The sequence below is a fragment of the Bombina bombina genome, chromosome 4 (assembly GCF_027579735.1).
Source record: "Bombina bombina isolate aBomBom1 chromosome 4, aBomBom1.pri, whole genome shotgun sequence".
Taxonomy (NCBI): domain Eukaryota; kingdom Metazoa; phylum Chordata; class Amphibia; order Anura; family Bombinatoridae; genus Bombina; species Bombina bombina.
The window spans coordinates 748,228,367-748,250,376 of NC_069502.1; the positions used below are offsets into that span (position 1 = coordinate 748,228,367).

General features: G+C 40.3%; 1 protein-coding gene across 1 annotated transcript in view; it reads right to left on the minus strand.

The window, feature by feature from the left end:
* Window positions 1-5,726: 5,726 nt before the first annotated feature.
* The window catches only part of MEMO1 (mediator of cell motility 1), a 71,980-nt gene continuing 55,696 nt past the window's right edge, over window positions 5,727-22,010 (minus strand). Inside the window, exons 8-9 of the mRNA XM_053711014.1 lie at window positions 16,190-16,294; window positions 5,727-6,458 (exon numbers count right to left, since the gene is read on the minus strand). Of these exons, the coding sequence (XP_053566989.1) occupies window positions 6,327-6,458; window positions 16,190-16,294 (237 nt within the window). The 3' untranslated portion in view covers window positions 5,727-6,326. The remainder of the gene's footprint in view (window positions 6,459-16,189; window positions 16,295-22,010) is intronic.

The window sequence follows — 22,010 nt, forward strand, 5'->3', positions numbered from 1 at the left end:
TGCCGCTAATTTAGCCATTTGGAAAGCGCCATCTGTAATGAAAGAATTAGCCAACTTAAGGGCCTTAATTCTATCCATAATATCCTCTAATGGAGTCTCCACCTGGAGAGCCTCTTCTAGAGCCTCAAACCAGAAAGCAGCTGCAGTAGTTACAGGAACAATGCATGCAATAGGTTGGAGAAGAAAACCTTGATGAACAAAAATTTTCTTTAGGAGACCCTCTAATTTTTTATCCATAGGATCTTTGAAAGCACAACTGTCTTCGATAGGTATAGTTGTACGCTTAGCAAGAGTAGAAATAGCTCCCTCCACCTTAGGAACTGTCTGCCACGAGTCCTGCATGGTGTCAGATATGCGAAACATTTTCTTAAAAACAGGAGGGGGAGTGAACGGAATACCTGGTCTATCCCACTCCTTAGCAATAATAGACACAATCCTCTTAGGGACTGGAAAAACATCAGTGTAAACAGGAACCTCTAAGTATCTGTCCATTTTACACAATTTCTCTGGGACCACTATAGGGTCACAATCATCTAGAGTAGCTAATACCTCCCTGAGCAATAAGCGGAGGTGTTCAAGCTTAAATTTAAAGGCCGTCATATTAGAATCTGTCTGAGGAAGCGTCTTTCCAGAATCAGAAATCTCTCCCTCATATAACAAATCCCTTACCCCTACTTCAGAACAATGTGAGGGTATATCGGATACAGCTACTTAAGCGTCAGACGGCTCAGCATTTGTTCATAACCCAGAGCTGTCACGCTTTCCTTGTAAACCAGGCAGTTTAGAGAAAACCTCTGTGAGGGTTTTATTCACTACTGTGGCCATGTCTTGTAAAGTAAATGAATTTGACGCACTAGAGGTACTTGGCCTCACTTGTGGGGGCGTTACTGGTTGTGACACTTGGGGAGAGCTAGATGCTAAACCCTCATTTCCTTCTGTCTGAGAATCATCTATTGCAATATTTTTAAGTGCTAAAATATGCTTTTTGTAATTTATAGACATATCAGTGCAAGTGGGAAATATTCTAAGAGGGGGTTCCGCACTGGCTTCCAAACACATTGAACAAGGATTTTCCTTGGTGTCAGACATGTTAAACAGGCTAGTAATGTAACAAGCAAGCTTGGAAAACACTTCAGAGTAAATAACACTTTAGACAAAAACGGTACTGTGCCTTTAAGAGAAAAAAAGCTGCACAAACTCTGCAAAACAGTGTAAAAAAGCAGTAAATAAAACAAAATTTTTACAGTAGCATCATAAAGCCTTAGTAACTTTGCAGAACTATGCAAATAAACAATTAACCCCTTAATGTAAAAACCGGATTAAAAAAACTTCAAAACCGGTAAAATAACATTTAGCACCTTGCCACAGCTCTGCTGTGGCTCCTACCTGCCCTTTAGGAACGATTTGTGGGGAAAAAAACCCTCTTTTACAGCCCTCAAACACAGTAGGAACCTCTGGAGAAGTAGTTGGATGCTTCTGAGGTAAAGAAAATAGGCCCCTCCCACCTCACTCGATGTTATGGGGCCTAAAAGAAACACCACAGAGTGTTTCTTAAACTAGCCATGTGGGTTAATAACCCTTAAACAAGCCACCAAGACCCCTTAAAGTCCCTCAAAAAACGTTATATGTTGCATAAAATGAAAACTTTTTTCCTATCAGTGTCACCAGTAACTAATGAGCCCTTTATGCAAGCTTGGATTCCTCTTTTACTGAATACAGCTTACCCTTCCCTTATGGGGATATTGCCAGTCTCTTCTAGAAATAACACAGTCTGTCTAGAAAAAAAAATAGACTGAACATACCTCAATGCAGTTTAGCCTGCAAACTGTTCCCCCAACTGAAGTTTTCCTGTACTCTTCAGCCCTTGTGAGAACAGCAGTGGATCTTAGTTACAAAGTGCTAAGATCATCACCCTCCTAGCAGAAATCTTCATCCCTTTTCTGCCAGAGTAAATAGTACACACCGGTACCATCTAAAATAACAAACTTTTGCTTGAGAAAATAAAAACTAACATTTTTGTCACCACATTCACTTTACCCTTCCTAGCAGTTAAACCGGCAAAGAGAATGACTGGAGGGGTGGGGCTAAGGGAGGAGCTATATAGACAGCTCTGCTGTGGGTGCTCTCTTTGCCACTTCCAGTTAGGAAGGAGAATATCCCACAAGTATGGATGAATCCGTGGACTCGATACATCTTACAAGAGAAACCAGACATTTTTGCTCCCAACTAATGACTTGTAAGGAAGCATCCATGATAAAGGAATTGGCTAATTTAAGAGCCTTAATCCTGTCCTGCATCTCCTCAAGAGGCATATCTGTCTGAATAGAATCAGACAAGGCATCAAACCAGTAGGCTGCCGCACTGGAGACAGTGGCAATACACACCGCAGGTTGCCATTGGAGGCCTTGTTGAACATAAATCTTCTTTAGTAATGCCTCCAACTACTTATTCCACAGAGGAATGCTATCATTTGTAAAATTAACTAGACTCTCTAGGATTGACGACAGGCGTATCGTAGTCATTCCAAGTAGCCAAAACCTTCCTTAACATACACAAAAGTTGTTCAGGCTTCAATCTGAAGGATACTACTCCAGCCACAGAATAAGGAATTATACTGTCCAAATCTGAGATTTCACCCTCAGAGGCTACTGACGTATCCTCCTCATTTGACCTATGAGGAAAATAACCAACATAGCTGCAGGCGGTACAGAAACCTTACTACCTTAGATTCTAAAATTCCTCTTGCGATTTTCCTAATATAAGAAAAGCAAATAATGCCACAGATACCGCAAAAGATGCCTGTGCAACAATCTGCAAGCAAAACTCCTCCTCCAGGAGATTGAGAGAAACTGCAGGGCACTGAATGTGATGCCCTAAAACATGGGCTTGGGACATTTGAGGAAAAAACTGTGGCACTGACCAAACAGTATCATCCTGAGAGACATGAGGCTATCAAACCATATTTTCAATTATTTTAAAAATAAAATCAAACAATCATTAACACTAACACTTTAAGAGTAAAAAACCAGGCAAGAGATAGGGTAAGCCTGAAGGAATATAAAAGAACAGACTGCTGTTCCCATTAACCCTGTAACATAAAAACGATTAACCCTAATTCTCCCACCATAGAGAATCTTCATTGGACCTTATGCCTTTAAGGAGAGGAAATTTAACATAGCAAATACGTAGATTGACGTCACCTAGATTACTGACAATCGTAGGAATTACAGAAGCCCAAACTCCTTTACCATAAAACACAATGAAAGATTTTATTAAATATTCGATTGATCACTACTGTAGACAATATGGCAATACACATACCGCAAAAACAGTACAACACAGTAAAATAGCCGACACTCCGTCTCAGTCTGAGGAGTCCGGGTCACGTGAGTGCGACAGCAAGGTTTCAGAAATGGCGCCGATCCGATCCTCCAAGAAGGATGCGGAGCCAAGGACCTGCAGAACACGCAAAGTTAAACTTCTAAAAGGAATGGCGCCGCTCTGATCCTCCAAGCAGGAGACGGAGCCAAGGAGCAGCAAAAAAATGTTTTATCTAAATAAAAAAGGCGCTCCATCCGCCATAAACATCAAATAAATAGATAAATGGTTAATACAGCAGTTTAACTGACTAAACCCTGGTTAACAATGACCATCTATCTGAACTCACTTAGGGGCAAGATAAAAAAAAGTTCTAAACGCTGTCACTCCGTAGCAGGAGCAGAAAAATAACGCTGTTATAGTCAAAACACTAAATAATGCTGAAACAGGCGAATGAATAATAAATTTAAAAAAAACAACAACAACAAAAAACACAGAGCCTCATTCACAAAGGGGGAAAACAGCTTCTCTCAAGTCACTGCCCACTGCCATAAATAAAATCCCAGCTAGGATATTGTGTCCCATAATAAAGGCTGCAGACCCTTAAAAGTGCACAGTTTCCCCTAGATAGAAGACAAAAGGCACTTACCTGCATTCCAGTCGTCCAGCAGTCAGACGACCTCACCAAGTGTGAGAGGATGCCACTCCTCACAGAGACCTGTGGAAAAAAGAAAGAGTAAACTGCTCAGGCTTTCTATACCAGGGCAGCAACCTGTTACGAAAAAGCAGCAAAGCACCCTTTACAAGTTCCTAACTGCTTAAAAGCCACCACTGCCCTACTGAAGAGACTAACGTGGAGTATGGCTAGACCTATCTTAATAGGAAAAGATCAGAGCAATCCTACTCTGACTTTCAAAATAACAAAATCTTGATTGAAGTGAAATAAATCCATTTTCTTCAGACACCAAACACTTCACCTCCTCCTTGCACGAGAGGCAAAGAGAATAACGGGGGTTTGTGGGAAGGGAAATGATACTTAACAGCTTTGCTGTGGTGCTCTTTGCCTCCTCCTGCTGGCCAGGAGTGATATTCCCAACAGTAATTGATGATTATCCATGGACTCACCGTGTCATTAGAAAGAAAGCAAATCTCATACATTTTATAATCTGCACTTGGTAAAAAAAAAGTAATTGGAAACACATTAAGGGAAAAAAAAATGATATAGTAAACTGTCCCTTTAACATAGGGAGATGAATTACATGTGGTTTAAAATTACTAACAACCTGCCCACACATTTCCACTTCTTATTCCCCATTAACCAAATCCACAGTTTGTTTATGGCATGGAAACCAAACGGACATCTATATAAGTCATTTCATTTTTTATCACTGCTATTGCATTATCATCAATATTTTCATCTTTGATTAAATATGCACAATTACAATAGTTTCTGGATAAACGTGCACATAAATTAGACTTTTCTTAACTCAACCTAAATTGAACAGCTATGCTGTAAAACAATACTTTTTGCGGCCACTGGGAAAAACAGAAGGACGTATACTAGAGTTTTTGTGGCCCAAGGAAAAATCAGAACTAAAAATGCGTGCCTTGGGTGCTTCTAGTGGGTACCCTGCAACCTTACCAAAATCTAGACTTGTGCCACTGGAAATTTTTAGAATTTTTTTTAATAAATGTAGTGCTATTAAACACACAACCCACAAGGCTTCTGTAAGACTGATCAGTGACCCCAAGTGTTAGGATGTTGCCCATCACTGCCTTAAAGTGACTCCCCCTAAAGACACACTGGACAAACATCCTAAAGAAATAAACCATTTGTAAATGCACATCTGCTATATCCTGATTATATAGTATACCCTAACTTTTCAAATGGGATGGAGGTGGAACAAAGAAGAATGTTAACAAGAATTCAGGCTTATTCTTTTGAGACACTTCTTACACATTAACCTGGTCCCCGTCTAGTATCAAAAAGGTCTCATTTATTTGCCCAAATATTTATGCCATGAAAATACTTTAATATGAACTACGGAGTACATAATGATGATGAACAAAGGAACGGCTAGATACCTGGCAACTACCTTCCGAATAAACCACTCCATTCTTTATTTCACAGATATCAACCATATTGCTTGTATGTTTTGAAAATATGATTGATGTTACAAGACACAAGAAAAGGAACCAAATGAATTACAAAATACTTTAATATGAACTACGGAGTACATGATGATGAACAAAGGTACGGCTAGATACCTGGCAACTACCTTCCGAATAAACCACTCCTTTCTTTATTTCACAGATATCAACCATATTGCTTGCATGTTTTGAACATATGATTGATGTTACAAGACACAAGAAAAGGAACCAAATGAATTACAAAATAAAAAGCAACATTTTGTATGTGTAGCCCTTTATTAGCAACTAAAATAGAAGGTATTTGTTGTACAACACTGGTAATAACTGACTATACAAGAATTGAATTATATTCTAATTCAGGATAAAGGATCATTTATAAATGCATTTTTTTTATTAAAAAGCTTCCAACCTTTTTAATATATATTTTTGCTTTGTTTTACAACTTGCAAAACTATTCTGAAAGCTGAGTATATGTGCACATATCTGCAAAGAGTGCAAATTTAGGTTATGGTAAAGGCTAACTTATTCCATGTAACTAGCATTTTGTAAATGCCCGCCACCACTTTCAGAATTACTGTTCGATTTCACAAACACTTTGACACAACTGAACTTCTGTTACCGTAAACCAAGAAAGCATTTTTTTCACACTTTTTTAAAAAAAAAAAAGGTGTCAAAAATGAAGATAGGACTACACCTAATAGAAAATAAGAGCGGGAACAAAAAATTAGGTTGAGGTTCAACTAAAATCCATAGAAAAGGGGCTTTATCTTAACCACTGCTTGACTATGACCCCAGGAACAGAAAGAAGTGTGTGTCAGCATTGTGTTTTCAGGTGGCATTCCTGAGACTTCAGTGCTTCAATGCACCACAAGGGCTCCAGCAGCGTAGCTCACCGAACTGTCCTGCCAGTTTCGACACTGACTAGACTGAGCATAGTTCAAGAATGAGAAGCTCATATTCAATCCATTCTTCTGAAGCTCTGTTGCAGCCTAAAAGTACATTTTTTAAAAAATGCAAGAGATCAGTTTTCATAATTTTCATTTTAAAAGAATATCAATAATTCTAAGACTAGTCATATTAAAAAGGGACATGAAACCCAAAAACTTTCTTTCCTGATTCAGATGGAGAATACAATTTTAAACAACTTTCCAATTTACTTCTATTATTTAATGTGCTTCCTTCTCTTGTTATCCTTTGCCTAAAGGTTTGTCTAGGAAAGCTCAGGAGCAGCAAAAAACCTAGGTTCTAGCTGCCGATTGGTGGCTGCATATATAGATACCGATTGTCATTAGCTCACCCATGTGTTCAGTTAGAAACCAGTAGTGTATTGCTGCTCCTTCAACAAATGATACTAAGAGAATGAAACAAATTAGATAATAGAAGTAAATTAGAAGGTTGTTTCAAATTGTATTCTCAATGTGAATCATGAAAGAAATGTTTTGGGTTTCATGTCCCTTTAAGTATAAAAAACATATATAATGCTTAGTACTGATTCAGTTAGAATTTTAGTAAAACTTGTACCAAAAAGTGTTTAAAAAGGGACATAATACTCATATGCTAACTCACTTGAAACTGAAGCAGTATAACTGTAAAAAGCTGACAGGAAAATATCACCTGAGCATCTCTATGTAAAAAAGGAAGATATTTTACCTCACAACTTCCTCAGCTCAGCAGAGTAAGTTCTTTGTAAAAAGTTATACTTCAGATGCTGCCCAGTTGCAGGTAAAAAAAAATAATAAAAAAATAAAAAATGAAGAAATGAACTGCAGCCAATCAGCATCAACAGTGCTGAGGTCAAACTATTTTACCGAGATCTCATGAGATTTCATAGTAAACTTCCTTAAACTGAATAGGGAAATAAGATGAGTTCACGAGGCTCAATCCCTTAGCTGTCCCGGGACAGACATACTGATTTGCTGCTTATAAGTAATTTACAATGGGATGTGGCTACTGAGGAACGTTTGAGGTAAAAACAGAATTTATGTTTACCTGATAAATTACTTTCTCCAACGGTGTGTCCGGTCCACGGCGTCATCCTTACTTGTGGGATATTCTCTTCCCCAACAGGAAATGGCAAAGAGCCCAGCAAAGCTGGTCACATGATCCCTCCTAGGCTCCGCCTACCCCAGTCATTCGACCGACGTTAAGGAGGAATATTTGCATAGGAGAAACCATATGGTACCGTGGTGACTGTAGTTAAAGAAAATAAATTATCAGACCTGATTAAAAAACCAGGGCGGGCCGTGGACCGGACACACCGTTGGAGAAAGTAATTTATCAGGTAAACATAAATTCTGTTTTCTCCAACATAGGTGTGTCCGGTCCACGGCGTCATCCTTACTTGTGGGAACCAATACCAAAGCTTTAGGACACGGATGAAGGGAGGGAGCAAATCAGGTCACCTAAATGGAAGGCACCACGGCTTGCAAAACCTTTCTCCCAAAAATAGCCTCAGAAGAAGCAAAAGTATCAAACTTGTAAAATTTGGTAAAAGTGTGCAGTGAAGACCAAGTCGCTGCCCTACATATCTGATCAACAGAAGCCTCGTTCTTGAAGGCCCATGTGGAAGCCACAGCCCTAGTGGAATGAGCTGTGATTCTTTCGGGAGGCTGCCGTCCGGCAGTCTCGTAAGCCAATCTGATGATGCTTTTAATCCAAAAAGAGAGAGAGGTAGAAGTTGCTTTTTGACCTCTCCTTTTACCTGAATAAACAACAAACAAGGAAGATGTTTGTCTAAAATCCTTTGTAGCCTCTAAATAGAATTTTAGAGCGCGAACAACATCCAAATTGTGCAACAAACGTTCCTTCTTTGAAACTGGTTTCGGACACAGAGAAGGTACGATAATCTCCTGGTTAATGTTTTTGTTAGAAACAACTTTTGGAAGAAAACCAGGTTTAGTACGTAAAACCACCTTATCTGCATGGAACACCAGATAAGGAGGAGAACACTGCAGAGCAGATAATTCTGAAACTCTTCTAGCAGAAGAAATTGCAACTAAAAACAAAACTTTCCAAGATAATAACTTAATATCAACGGAATGTAAGGGTTCAAACGGAACCCCCTGAAGAACTGAAAGAACTAAATTGAGACTCCAAGGAGGAGTCAAAGGTTTGTAAACAGGCTTGATTCTAACCAGAGCCTGAACAAAGGCTTGAACATCTGGCACAGCTGCCAGCTTTTTGTGAAGTAACACCGACAAGGCAGAAATCTGTCCCTTCAGGGAACTTGCAGATAATCCTTTTTCCAATCCTTCTTGAAGGAAGGATAGAATCCTAGGAATCTTAACCTTGTCCCAAGGGAATCCTTTAGATTCACACCAACAGATATATTTTTTCCAAATTTTGTGGTAAATCTTTCTAGTTACAGGCTTTCTGGCCTGAACAAGAGTATCGATAACAGAATCTGAGAATCCTCGCTTCGATAAGATCAAGCGTTCAATCTCCAAGCAGTCAGCTGGAGTGAAACCAGATTCGGATGTTCGAACGGACCCTGAACAAGAAGGTCTCGTCTCAAAGGTAGCTTCCAAGGTGGAGCCGATGACATATTCACCAGATCTGCATACCAAGTCCTGCGTGGCCACGCAGGAGCTATCAAGATCACCGACGCCCTCTCCTGATTGATCCTGGCTACCAGCCTGGGGATGAGAGGAAATGGCGGGAACACATAAGCTAGTTTGAAGGTCCAAGGTGCTACTAGTGCATCCACTAGAGCCGCCTTGGGATCCCTGGATCTGGCCCCGTAGCAAGGAACTTTGAAGTTCTGACGAGAGGCCATCAGATCCATGTCTGGAATGCCCCACAGGTGAGTGACTTGGGCAAAGATTTCCGGATGGAGTTCCCACTCCCCCGGATGCAATGTCCGACGACTCAGAAAATCCGCTTCCCAATTTTCCACTCCTGGGATGTGGATAGCAGACAGGTGGCAGGAGTGAGACTCCGCCCATAGAATGATTTTGGTCACTTCTTCCATCGCTAGGGAACTCCTTGTTCCCCCCTGATGGTTGATGTACGCAACAGTTGTCATGTTGTCTGATTGAAACCGTATGAACTTGGTCCTCGCTAGCTGAGGCCAAGCCTTGAGAGCATTGAATATCGCTCTCAGTTCCAGAATATTTATCGGTAGAAGAGATTCTTCCCGAGACCAAAGACCCTGAGCTTTCAGGGATCCCCAGACCGCGCCCCAGCCCATCAGACTGGCGTCGGTCGTGACAATGACCCACTCTGGTCTGCGGAATGTCATCCCTTGTGACAGGTTGTCCAGGGACAGCCACCAACGGAGTGAGTCTCTGGTCCTCTGATTTACTTGTATCTTCGGAGACAAGTCTGTATAGTCCCCATTCCACTGACTGAGCATGCACAGTTGTAATGGTCTTAGATGAATGCGCGCAAAAGGAACTATGTCCATTGCCGCTACCATCAACCCGATCACTTCCATGCACTGAGCTATGGAAGGAAGAGGAACGGAATGAAGTATCCGACAAGAGTCTAGAAGTTTTGTTTTTCTGACCTCTGTCAGAAAAATCCTCATTTCTAAGGAGTCTATAATTGTTCCCAAGAAGGGAACCCTTGTTGACGGGGATAGAGAACTCTTTTCCACGTTCACTTTCCATCCGTGAGATCTGAGAAAGGCCAGGACGATGTCCGTGTGAGCCTTTGCTTGAGGAAGGGACGACGCTTGAATCAGAATGTCGTCCAAGTAAGGTACTACCGCAACGCCCCTTGGTCGTAGCACAGCTAGAAGGGACCCTAGTACCTTTGTGAAAATCCTTGGAGCAGTGGCTAATCCGAAAGGAAGCGCCACGAACTGGTAATGTTTGTCCAGGAATGCGAACCTTAGGAACCGATGATGTTCCTTGTGGATAGGAATATGTAGATACGCATCCTTTAAATCCACCGTGGTCATGAATTGACCTTCCTGGATGGAAGGAAGAATAGTTCGAATGGTTTCCATCTTGAACGATGGAACCTTGAGAAACTTGTTTAAGATCTTGAGATCTAAGATTGGTCTGAACGTTCCCTCTTTTTTGGGAACTATGAACAGATTGGAGTAGAACCCCATCCCTTGTTCTCTTAATGGAACAGGATGAATCACTCCCATTTTTAACAGGTCTTCTACACAATGTAAGAACGCCTGTCTTTTTATGTGGTCTGAAGACAACTGAGACCTGTGGAACCTCCCCCTTGGGGGAAGTCCCTTGAATTCCAGAAGATAACCTTGGGAGACTATTTCTAGCGCCCAAGGATCCAGAACATCTCTTGCCCAAGCCTGAGCGAAGAGAGAGAGTCTGCCCCCCACCAGATCCGGTCCCGGATCGGGGGCCAACATTTCATGCTGTCTTGGTAGCAGTGGCAGGTTTCTTGGCCTGCTTTCCCTTGTTCCAGCCTTGCATTGGTCTCCAAGCTGGCTTGGCTTGAGAAGTAGCACTTTGGGCTGGTCCGTTTTTACGAAAGGGACGAAAATTAGGTCTATTTTTTGCCTTGAAAGGCCGATCCTGAGGAAGGGCGTGGCCCTTACCCCCAGTGATATCAGAGATAATCTCTTTCAAGTCAGGGCCAAACAGCGTTTTCCCCTTGAAAGGAATGTTTAGTAGCTTGTTCTTGGAAGACGCATCAGCCGACCAAGACTTCAACCAAAGCGCTCTGCGCGCCACAATAGCAAACCCAGAATTCTTAGCCGCTAACCTAGCCAATTGCAAAGTGGCGTCTAGGGTGAAAGAATTAGCCAATTTGAGAGCATTGATTCTGTCCATAATCTCCTCATAAGGAGGAGAATCACTATCGAGCGTCTTTATCAGCTCATCGAACCAGAAACATGCGGCTGTAGCGACAGGGACAATGCATGAAATTGGTTGTAGAAGGTAACCCTGCTGAACAAACATCTTTTTAAGCAAACCTTCTAATTTTTTATCCATAGGATCTTTGAAAGCACAACTATCCTCTATGGGTATAGTGGTGCGTTTGTTTAAAGTGGAAACCGCTCCCTCGACCTTGGGGACTGTCTGCCATAAGTCCTTTCTGGGGTCGACCATAGGAAACAATTTTTTAAATATGGGGGGAGGGACGAAAGGAAAACCGGGCCTTTCCCATTCTTTATTAACAATGTCCGCCACCCGCTTGGGTATAGGAAAAGCTTCTGGGAGCCCCGGCACCTCTAGGAACTTGTCCATTTTACATAGTTTCTCTGGGATGACCAACTTTTCACAATCATCCAGAGTGGATAATACCTCCTTAAGCAGAATGCGGAGATGTTCCAACTTAAATTTAAATGCAATCACATCAGGTTCAGCCTGTTGAGAAATGTTCCCTGAATCAGTAATTTCTCCCTCAGACAAAACCTCCCTGGCCCCATCAGACTGGGTTAGGGGCCCTTCAGAGATATTAATATCAGCGTCGTCATGCTCTTCAGTATCTAAAACAGAGCAGCCACGCTTACGCTGACAAGGGTTCATTTTGGCTAAAATGTTTTTGACAGAATTATCCATTACAGCCGTTAATTGTTGCATAGTAAGGAGTATTGGCGCGCTAGATGTACTAGGGGCCTCCTGAGTGGGCAAGACTCGTGTAGACGAAGGAGGGAATGATGCAGTACCATGCTTACTCCCCTCACTTGAGGAATCATCTTGGGCATCATTGTCATTATCACATAAATCACATTTATTTAAATGAATAGGAATTCTGGCTTCCCCACATTCAGAACACAGTCTATCTGGTAGTTCAGACATGTTAAACAGGCATAAACTTGATAAAGTACAAAAACGTTGTAAAATAAAACCGTTACTGTCACTTTAAATTTTAAACTGAACACACTTTATTACTGCAATTGCGAAAAAACATGAAGGAATTGTTCAAAATTCACCAAATTTTCACCACAGTGTCTTAAAGCCTTAAAAGTATTGCACACCAAATTTGGAAGCTTTAACCCTTAAAATAACGGAACCGGAGCCGTTTTAAACCTTAACCCCTTTACAGTCCCTGGTATCTGCTTTGCTGAGACCCAACCAAGCCCAAAGGGGAATACGATACCAAATGACGCCTTCAGAAAGTCTTTTCTAAGTATCAGAGCTCCTCTCACATGCGACTGCATGCCATGCCTCTCAAAAACAAGTGCGCCACACCGGCGCGAAAATGAGGCTCTGCTTAAGCTTTGGGAAAGCCCCTAAGGAATAAGGTGTCTAATACAGTGCCTGCCGATATTATTATATCAAAATACCCAGATAAAATGATTCCTCAAGGCTAAATATATGTTAATAATGAATCGATTTAGCCCAGAAACAGTCTACAGTCTTAATAAGCCCTTGTGAAGCCCTTATTTATGATCGTAATAAACATGGCTTACCGGATCCCATAGGGAAAATGACAGCTTCCAGCATTACATCGTCTTGTTAGAATGTGTCATACCTCAAGCAGCAAGAGACTGCACACTGTTCCCCCAACTGAAGTTAATTGCTCTCAACAGTCCTGTGTGGAACAGCCATGGATTTTAGTTACGGTTGCTAAAATCATTTTCCTCATACAAACAGAAATCTTCATCTCTTTTCTGTTTCTGAGTAAATAGTACATACCAGCACTATTTCAAAATAACAAACTCTTGATTGAATAATAAAAACTACAGTTAAACACTAAAAAACTCTAAGCCATCTCCGTGGAGATGTTGCCTGTACAACGGCAAAGAGAATGACTGGGGTAGGCGGAGCCTAGGAGGGATCATGTGACCAGCTTTGCTGGGCTCTTTGCCATTTCCTGTTGGGGAAGAGAATATCCCACAAGTAAGGATGACGCCGTGGACCGGACACACCTATGTTGGAGAAATATCTTTCTTTTTTACATAGAGATGTTCAGGTGATATTTTCTAGTCAGCTTTTTACAGCTATGCTGCATCACTTTCAAGTGTTTCAACATTTGGGTATCGTGGCCCTTTAATCATTTACTAATTTAGAACATTGTCCCAGCACATTAATTATCAAATATAAAATTTATCATCACAATGGCTGAAGATCTTTTTTTTAACTGTCCGATCATTGTGAGAAAAACAGCAGCCAATGAACAATCTGTCATGAATCAGACACTTCCCATATGTTATGCTGGAGTGGTCTCAGCAATGATTTTTTAAGAAAACACAAAGGGCCAGATAATTACTAGTGGAGTTCTAAAGTTCTGTGTGAGCGGTATCAGGTGTCACAAAACGCAACAAAATTACATTACAAAGTACAGTTACAATCATAACAACACTATCTAATAAAAATTATTTAATCAAAATTGCACATAGATGTGTGTATATATCATATATATATATATATATATATATATATATATATATATATATATATATATATATATATATTTACAGACATATATACACATATAAAAAATATATAGAAGTGCAATCAAAGTACATCAAAATATGTAAAAGCATATTTATACAATATTCATTTTTAATAAAATGTTTTAACTATATTTACTGTAAATATTTCAAATGTCAATGTTCTGCACATAGGGAATTATGTTCTATGTATTTATAAATAGATATTTCTGTATATAGCAAAACATACATATATATATATATACACACATATATATTTATAGATATATACTGAACCAAAATACCATCAGATATATGTAGAAATATGTATTTAGGAATTAATATATTTTGCGATTTGAAGAACAGTGGAATGTGAAATATTCATATTTTTATGTCGGGTTAGCGCGAGAGTGGGTGTTTCTTCATTGACTTCTATGGGGGGAAACGGTTATTGCACGCGTGGCATTTTACAGAGACAGAAAACAAGTTGGGATAGAGACAAAATATAATAATATGTTCTTTAATTACTTTACCTGCAAAATGTATACTGCAGTGCCTCACCATTAACCCTTTCTTTTTAGTTTCTGAATTATAAAGCTCTAACTTCCCCCACACAATTCTTTTTATGGCTTTATCTATATCTAGGGTTGCTTTTGTTAGAATACAAAAGTGAATAGGGATTATCTGCTGGAGCATGCCTAGAAACTGTGAACTCATTGAAATACAATGCCTGTATCTAAACACTGATAAGGGGGGTGGAGTTGTCTGCCCCAAGCAGCTTAGCTATGTAATTCCTTTTGCTTATTTTTGAAAATTATTTAAAAATTACTGGCAAGTTATTTTAAAACAATTTTTTTATGCAAACTATTTTTTTAAATTAATTAGCCCTTTAGGAAATGCAAAGATCTCAACATGTTTTATGGCACTTTAACTTTGGCTTTTTGCGCGCATTGGTTTACTGCACGAGCGATAACTTTTTACTTTTTTTTTTTTTATGGAGAAAGAGTCCCACGAAAGCAAAAGTGCCTCTGACCCATAATCTGGCCCCGTAGACACCACTAAAACATTATTTTAAATTTTGATATAAAGACTGCATAATAATGGGGGGTAACTTTCTTGAACCCCAGAAGAATAAATCAACATGCCATAGATCAGTATAGAATACTTTATTTATTCTTCAAATTGTATAATTTTGTAGCAATTTCAAATGAAATGTAAATCAGTTAAGCAGATTTTTACCTTTGCCTATTTATTTTTTAATGTTGCTCTTCCATCCATATTTTACACTTTTGATACTTTGCTTTTTTGACAAAGCTTGTAACAGATATTCTCTCTGTAGATAATAGTCCTTTTGGTAATTACCAACGTGACTATCATGCTATGGAACTCCTTAAGAATATTACATTCTAAAGGCTATCAATTATTTCACTGATATAGTTATGGTAAGACAAACTGCCTTATATATAGAAATAGGGCCCAACTTAAAAGCATATGTGTTTTGTAAAGCTCAGCAGAACTATAAGTATTCTTTGATATTTGCAAAGCCACCTTTTCAGACACAGATCATAATAAATTAATTAGATGGGCTGTTTCTCTGAAATTCTTTTTCTATACTTTTTCCAAACTGATCTGAATATATATATATATATATATATATATATATATATATATATATATATATATATATATATATATATATATATATATATATATATATATATATATACATATATACACACGCACACACACACACATATATATATATATATATATATATATACATACATACACACACACATAAGTATATATATATATTTTTTTTTAATAGTATGAAACCTGTAAAGGAAACATAGCATACATTCCTAATCGAGTCATAAAATAATGCTCACAGCCGCAGTGCCCTTCACTCGGTCATGGATAAGGCCATATATTTTACAGGTACATGAAACAGCTACCCTTGAGTAAACACCCCAGTGTTAGATTACAGCAGTGTCTCTGTTTGGCCATATAAAAGACCTGAAACTATAATTCCTCCAGACTTTTCGAAGGCTAGATCATTAGACTTCTCTGCTATATCAAAGCCCTGCAAAGTTTGCAAACAGCATGGTTCGTCTAGAAAACTGGGGTTACGCTTGTAACTCTACGCTGAACATCACTGACCGTTGGCGTATTATTTGATTTGTGATTTTATGATTATACATATAAACACACACAACATCTATCAGTATTGCACCCACTGCTGGAGAGAGAATGAACTTTACGACATCCCTACTTTCAGGTGTATTGAATAATTGCCGAAAATCATCAACAAAATTACAACTAAAATACTAAGGAGGTAACGTTTGAGATTGGTTTTCCAATAAACAAAAATAATCAAGTGGATTAAATATGCAGGTTTTACATGGAAAGCATAATACTTACATTTAATAATACCCCAATTGGATGTCTTCCACATATAGTATTATGATATTTTTTCAAGTAGTTACTAAATGGCACAGGATCTAATTGTTCTATAATGTTCATACCCTGAGAGAGAGAGAGAGAGAGAGAGAGAGAGAGAGAGAGAGAGAAAGTGAAAAAAAATGACATATCATTGAGTGTTATGGTACGTATTTATTACAATTTACTCTTAACTGTTCTAAAAAGTCCAATAAAGTAGACATTGCAATATTCCATTACATGGGGAGCTGAAAATAAACAAGATTTTGTGTATCCATGCCTCAATTAAAATCCTTACTTCCCTTCTGCTTCACAAAATCAAAATAGTTTGGCCCCAGTCCTGTCTGGCAGTACAAAAAGTATGTTGTAAAACAGAGGTAGAGTTTTACAACATAGTGATTTACCATCACTAAAAATAAACTTTATAAAAAAAAAAAAGTGTGCTAAAAAAAAACAAAAAAAAAAACAAAAAACTTTGTGTCGCGGACTCCTCAAACTCAGCGGCTCTGGCCACCCACAGCACAGCATTTCAGTGAGGTCATGTTTCCACCTATGATCTGTATGCTAGCACAGTTATTGGTTTAGAGGTGGAAACATCCCCTCAGAGTGATGTGCCGTGGGTGGCCCAAGCCTCTGAGTTTAGCACAAAGGCCGCAGCACAGGAAATTTAGCACACTTTTTTCTAAAGTGATGACTGAAAGACCTATTTATTTTTAGTGATGGTAAATCCTAGCGTTTTTGAAACGCTAGGATTTACCATCACTTAAAGTTTTGTTTTTAAAGTTTTAGCTTACAGGTTTTACATACTAGAAATTAACATGCAAAAATGCCATTTAATGCACAATCAAAAGTGTGTGTTTTTCATGTTGCAATAAGTTAGTGAATCTAAGCTAGAAGATGGATGAATGATGGATGATGATGGATGAATGAATGATGGATGAATACATGATGGATGATGATGGATGAATGAATGAAGGATGAATGAATGAAGATGATGATAATAAATTACACCTCCCATCAAAGTTAATGGATGTATGACATTATCTCATTATGATACTGAAAGAGAAGCTTGATGAAACAGTCTTATATGTACTGAGAAACATGTATTTTCTTTTTTGACAAGTCCTTCCTTTTTACAAACCTATTTTGAGTTTTTACTCTATAAATGAAAGGGATTTTGTTTCAAGCAAAAAACAAATTTATGCTTACCTGATAAATTTATTTCTCTTGTGGTGTATCCAGTCCACGGATCATCCATTACTTGTGGGATATTCTCATTCCCAACAGGAAGTTGCAAGAGGACACCCCCAGCAGAGCTGTCTATATAGCTCCTCCCCTCACTACCATATCCAGTCATTCGACCGAAAACAAGCAGAGAAAGGGGAAACCATAGGGTGCAGTGGTGTCTGTAGTTTAAAATTAAAAAATACCTGCCTTAAAATGACAGGGCGGGCCGTGGACTGGATACACCACAAGAGAAATAAATTTATCAGGTAAGCATAAATTATGTTTTCTCTTGTAATGTGTATCCAGTCCACGGATCATCCATTACTTGTGGGATACCAATACCAAAGCTAAAGTACACGGATGAAGGGAGGGACAAGGCAGGTACTTAAACGGAAGGTACCACTGCCTGTAAAACCTTTCTCCCAAAAATAGCCTCCGAAGAAGCAAAAGTATCAAATTTGTAGAATTTTGAAAAAGTATGAAGCGAAGACCAAGTCGCCGCCTTGGAAATCTGTTCAACAGAAGCCTCATTTTTAAAGGCCCATGTGGAAGCCACAGCTCTAGGAAAATGAGCTGTAATCCTTTCTGGAGGCTGCTGGCCAGCAGTCTCATAGGCTAAGCGGATTATGCTTCTTAGCCAAAAAGAAAGAGAGGTTGCCGAAGCCTTTTGACCTCTCCTCTGTCCAGAGTAGACAACAAAGAAAGCAGATGTTTGACGAAAATCTTAGTAGCTTGTAAGTAAAAACTTTAAAGCACGAACCACGTCCAGATTGTGTAATAGACGCTCCTTCTTTGAAGAAGGATTAGGACACACAGACGGAACAACAATCTCTTGATTGATATTCTTATTAGATACCACCTTAGGTAAAAACCCAGGTTTGGTACGCAGAACTACCTTATCTGCATGTAAGATCAGATAAGGAGAATCACATTGTAAGGCAGATAACTCGGAAACTCTACGAGCCGAGGAAATAGCTACCAAAAAAAGGAACTTTCCAAGATAAAAGTTTGATATCTATGGAATGAAGAGGTTCAAACGGAACCCCCTGAAGAACTTTAAGAACCAAATTTAAGCTCCAAAGTGGAGCAACAGGTTTAAACACAGGCTTGATTCTAACTAAAGCCTGACAAAATGCCTGAACGTCTGGGGCATCCGCCAGACGCTTGTGCAAAAGAATAGATAGCGCAGAAATCTGTCCCTTTAAGGAACTAGCTGACAATCTTTTCTCCAATCCTTCTTGGAGAAAAGATAATATCCTGGGAATCCTGACCTTACTCCATGAGTAGCTCTTAGATTCACACCAATAAAAGATATTTACGCCATATTTTATGATAGATTTTCCTGGTGACAGGCTTCCGTGCCTGAATAAAGGTATCAATGACTGACTCGGAGAAACCACGCTTTGATAAAATCAAGCGTTCAATCTCCAGGCAGTCAGCCTCAGAGAAATTAGATTTGGATGGTTGAAAGGACCTTGAAGTAGAAGGTCCTGTCTCAGCGGCAGAGTCCATGGTGGAAAGGATGACATGTCCACCAGATCTGCATACCAAGTCCTGCGTGGCCACGCAGGCGCTATCAAGATCACTGATGCTCTCTCCTGCTTGACTTTGGCAATCAGACAAGGGAGCAGAGGAAACGGTGGAAACACATAAGCCAGGTTGAAGGACCAAGGCGCTGCTAGAGCATCTATCAGCGTTGCCTTGGGGTCCCTGGACCTGGATCTGTAACAAGGAAGCTTGGCGTTCTGGCGAGACGCCATGAGATCCAGTTCTGGTTCGCCCCAACGAAGAACCAATTGTGCAAACACCTACGGATGGAGTTCCCACTCCCCCGGATGAAAAGTCTGACGACTTAGAAAATCCGCCTCCCAGTTCTCTACACCTGGGATATGGATAGCTGATAGGTGGCAAGAGTGAATCTCTGCCCAGCGAATTATCTTTGAGACTTCTAACATCACTAGGGAACTCCTTGTTCCCCCTTGATGGTTGATGTAAGCCACAGTCGTGATGTTGTCCGACTGAAATCTGATGAACCTCATTGTCGCTAGATAAGGCCAAGCCTGAAGAGCATTGAATATCGCTCTTAGTTCCAGAATATTTATTGGAAGGAGTGACTCCTCCTGAGTCCACGATCCCTGAGCCTTCAGGGAGTTCCAGACTGCACCCCAACCTAGAAGGCTGGCATCTGTCGTTACAATTGTCCAATCTGGCCTGCGAAAGGTCATACCTTTGGACAGATGGGCCCGAGATAGCCACCAGAGAAGAGAATCCCTGGTCTCTTGGTCCAGATTCAGTAAAGGGGACAAATCTGTGTAATCCCCATTCCACTGACTGAGCATGCATAGTTGCAGCGGTCTGAGATGTAGGCGTGCAAACGGCACTATGTCCATTGCCTCTACCATTAAGCCGATTACTTCCATGCACAGAGCCACCGAAGGGCGAGGAATGGAATAAAGAACACGGCAGTAATTTAGAAGTTTTGATAACCTGGACTCCGTCAGGTAAATTTTCATTTCTACAGAATCTATCAGAGTCCCTAGGAAGGAAACTCTTGTGAGGGGGGATAGAGAACTCTTTTTCTCGTTCACCTTCCACCCATGCGACCTCAGAAATGCCAACACTATGTCCGTATGAGACTTGGCAATTTGGAAGTTTGACGCCTGAATCAGGATGTTGTCTAAATAAGGGGCCACTGCTATGCCCCGTGGCTCTGGTAGTGCCCGTCTAGGAAGGCAAACCTGAGAAACCGATGATGATCTTTGTGTATCGGAATGTGCAGATAAGCATCCTTTAAATCCATTGTAGTCATGTATTGACCCTCCTGGATCATAGGTAGGATTGTACGAATAGTCTCCATCTTGAATGATGGAACTCTGAGGAATTTGTTTAAGATCTTTAGATCCAAAATTGGTCTGAAGGTTCCCTCTTTTTTGGGAACCACAAACAGATTTGAGTAAAATCCCTGTCCCTGTTCCTTCTTTGGGACTGGATGGATCACTCCCATAACTAGGAGGTCTTGTACACAGTGTAAGAATGCCTCTCTCTTTATCTGGTTTGCAGATAATTGTGAAAGGTGAAATCTCCCTTTTGGGGGGGAAGCCTTTAAGTCCAGAAGATATCCCTGGGATATAATTTCCAACGCCCAGGGATCCTGGACATCTCTTGCCCACGCCTGGGCGAAGAGCGAAAGTCTGCCCCCTACTAGATCCGTTACCGGATAGGGGGCCGTTCCTTCATGCTGTCTTAGAGGCAGCAGCAGGTTTTTTGGCCTGCTTACCCTTGTTCCAGGTCTGGTTAGGTCCCCAGACCGTCTTGGACTGAGCAAAAGTTCCCTCTTGTTTTGCATTAGAGGAAGTTGATGCCGCACTTGCCTTGAAGTTTCGAAAGGCACGAAAATTAGACTGTTTGGCCCTTGGTTTGGACCTATCCTGAGGAAGGGAATGACCTTTTCCTCCAGTGATATCAGCAATAATTTCCTTCAAACCAGGCCCGAATAGGGTCTGCCCCTTGAAGGGAATGTTAAGCAGCTTTGATTTTGAAGTAACGTCAGCTGACCATGATTTAAGCCATAGCGCTCGGCGCGGCTGAATAGCAAAACCAGAATTCTTAGCCGTTAGTTTAGTCAAATGAACAATGGCATCAGAAACAAAAGAATTGGCTAGCTTAAGTGCTCTAAGCTTGTCAAGTATTTCATCCAATGGAGTCGCTACCTGTAAAGCCTCTTCCAGAGACTTAAACCAGAACGCCGCAGCAGCAGTGACAGGCGCAATGCATGCAAGGGGCTGTAGGATAAAACCTTGTTGAATAAACATTTTCTTAAGGTAACCCTCTAACTTTTTATCCATTGGATCTAAGAAAGCACAACTGTCCTCGACAGGGATAGTAGTACGCTTTGCTAGAGTAGAAACTGCTCCCTCCACCTTAGGAACTGTCTGCCATAAGTCCCGTGTGGTGGCGTCTATTGGAAACATTTTTCTAAAAACAGGAGGGGGAGAGAACGGCACACCTTGTCTATCCCATTCCTTAGTAATAATTTCTGTAAACCTTTTAGGTATTGGAAAAACATCAGTACACACCGGCACTGCATAGTATTTATCCAGTCTACACAATTTCTCTGGCACTGCAATTGTATCACAGTCATTCAGAGCAGCTAAAACCTCCCTGAGTAACACGCGGAGGTGTTCAAGCTTAAATTTAAATGTAGAAATATCAGAATCAGGTTGCATCATCTTCCCTGAGTCAGAAATATCACCCACAGAAAGAAGCTCTCCTTCAGCTTCTGCATATTGTGAGGCAGTATCAGACATAGTTCTTAGACGAAATACAGAGCATACAGACGCTTTAACTCCAGAGCTATCTCGCTTTCCTCTAAATACAGGTAGTCTGGCTAACACAGCTGACAGTGTATTATCCATGACTGCCGCCATGTCTTGTAAAGTAAACGCTATGGGCGCCCTGGATGAACTTGGCGCCATTTGAGCGCGAGTCCCTTGAGCGGGAGTCAAAGGATCTGACACGTGGGGAGAGTTAGTCGGCATAACTTCCCCCTCGTCAGATTCCTCTGGTGATAAATTTT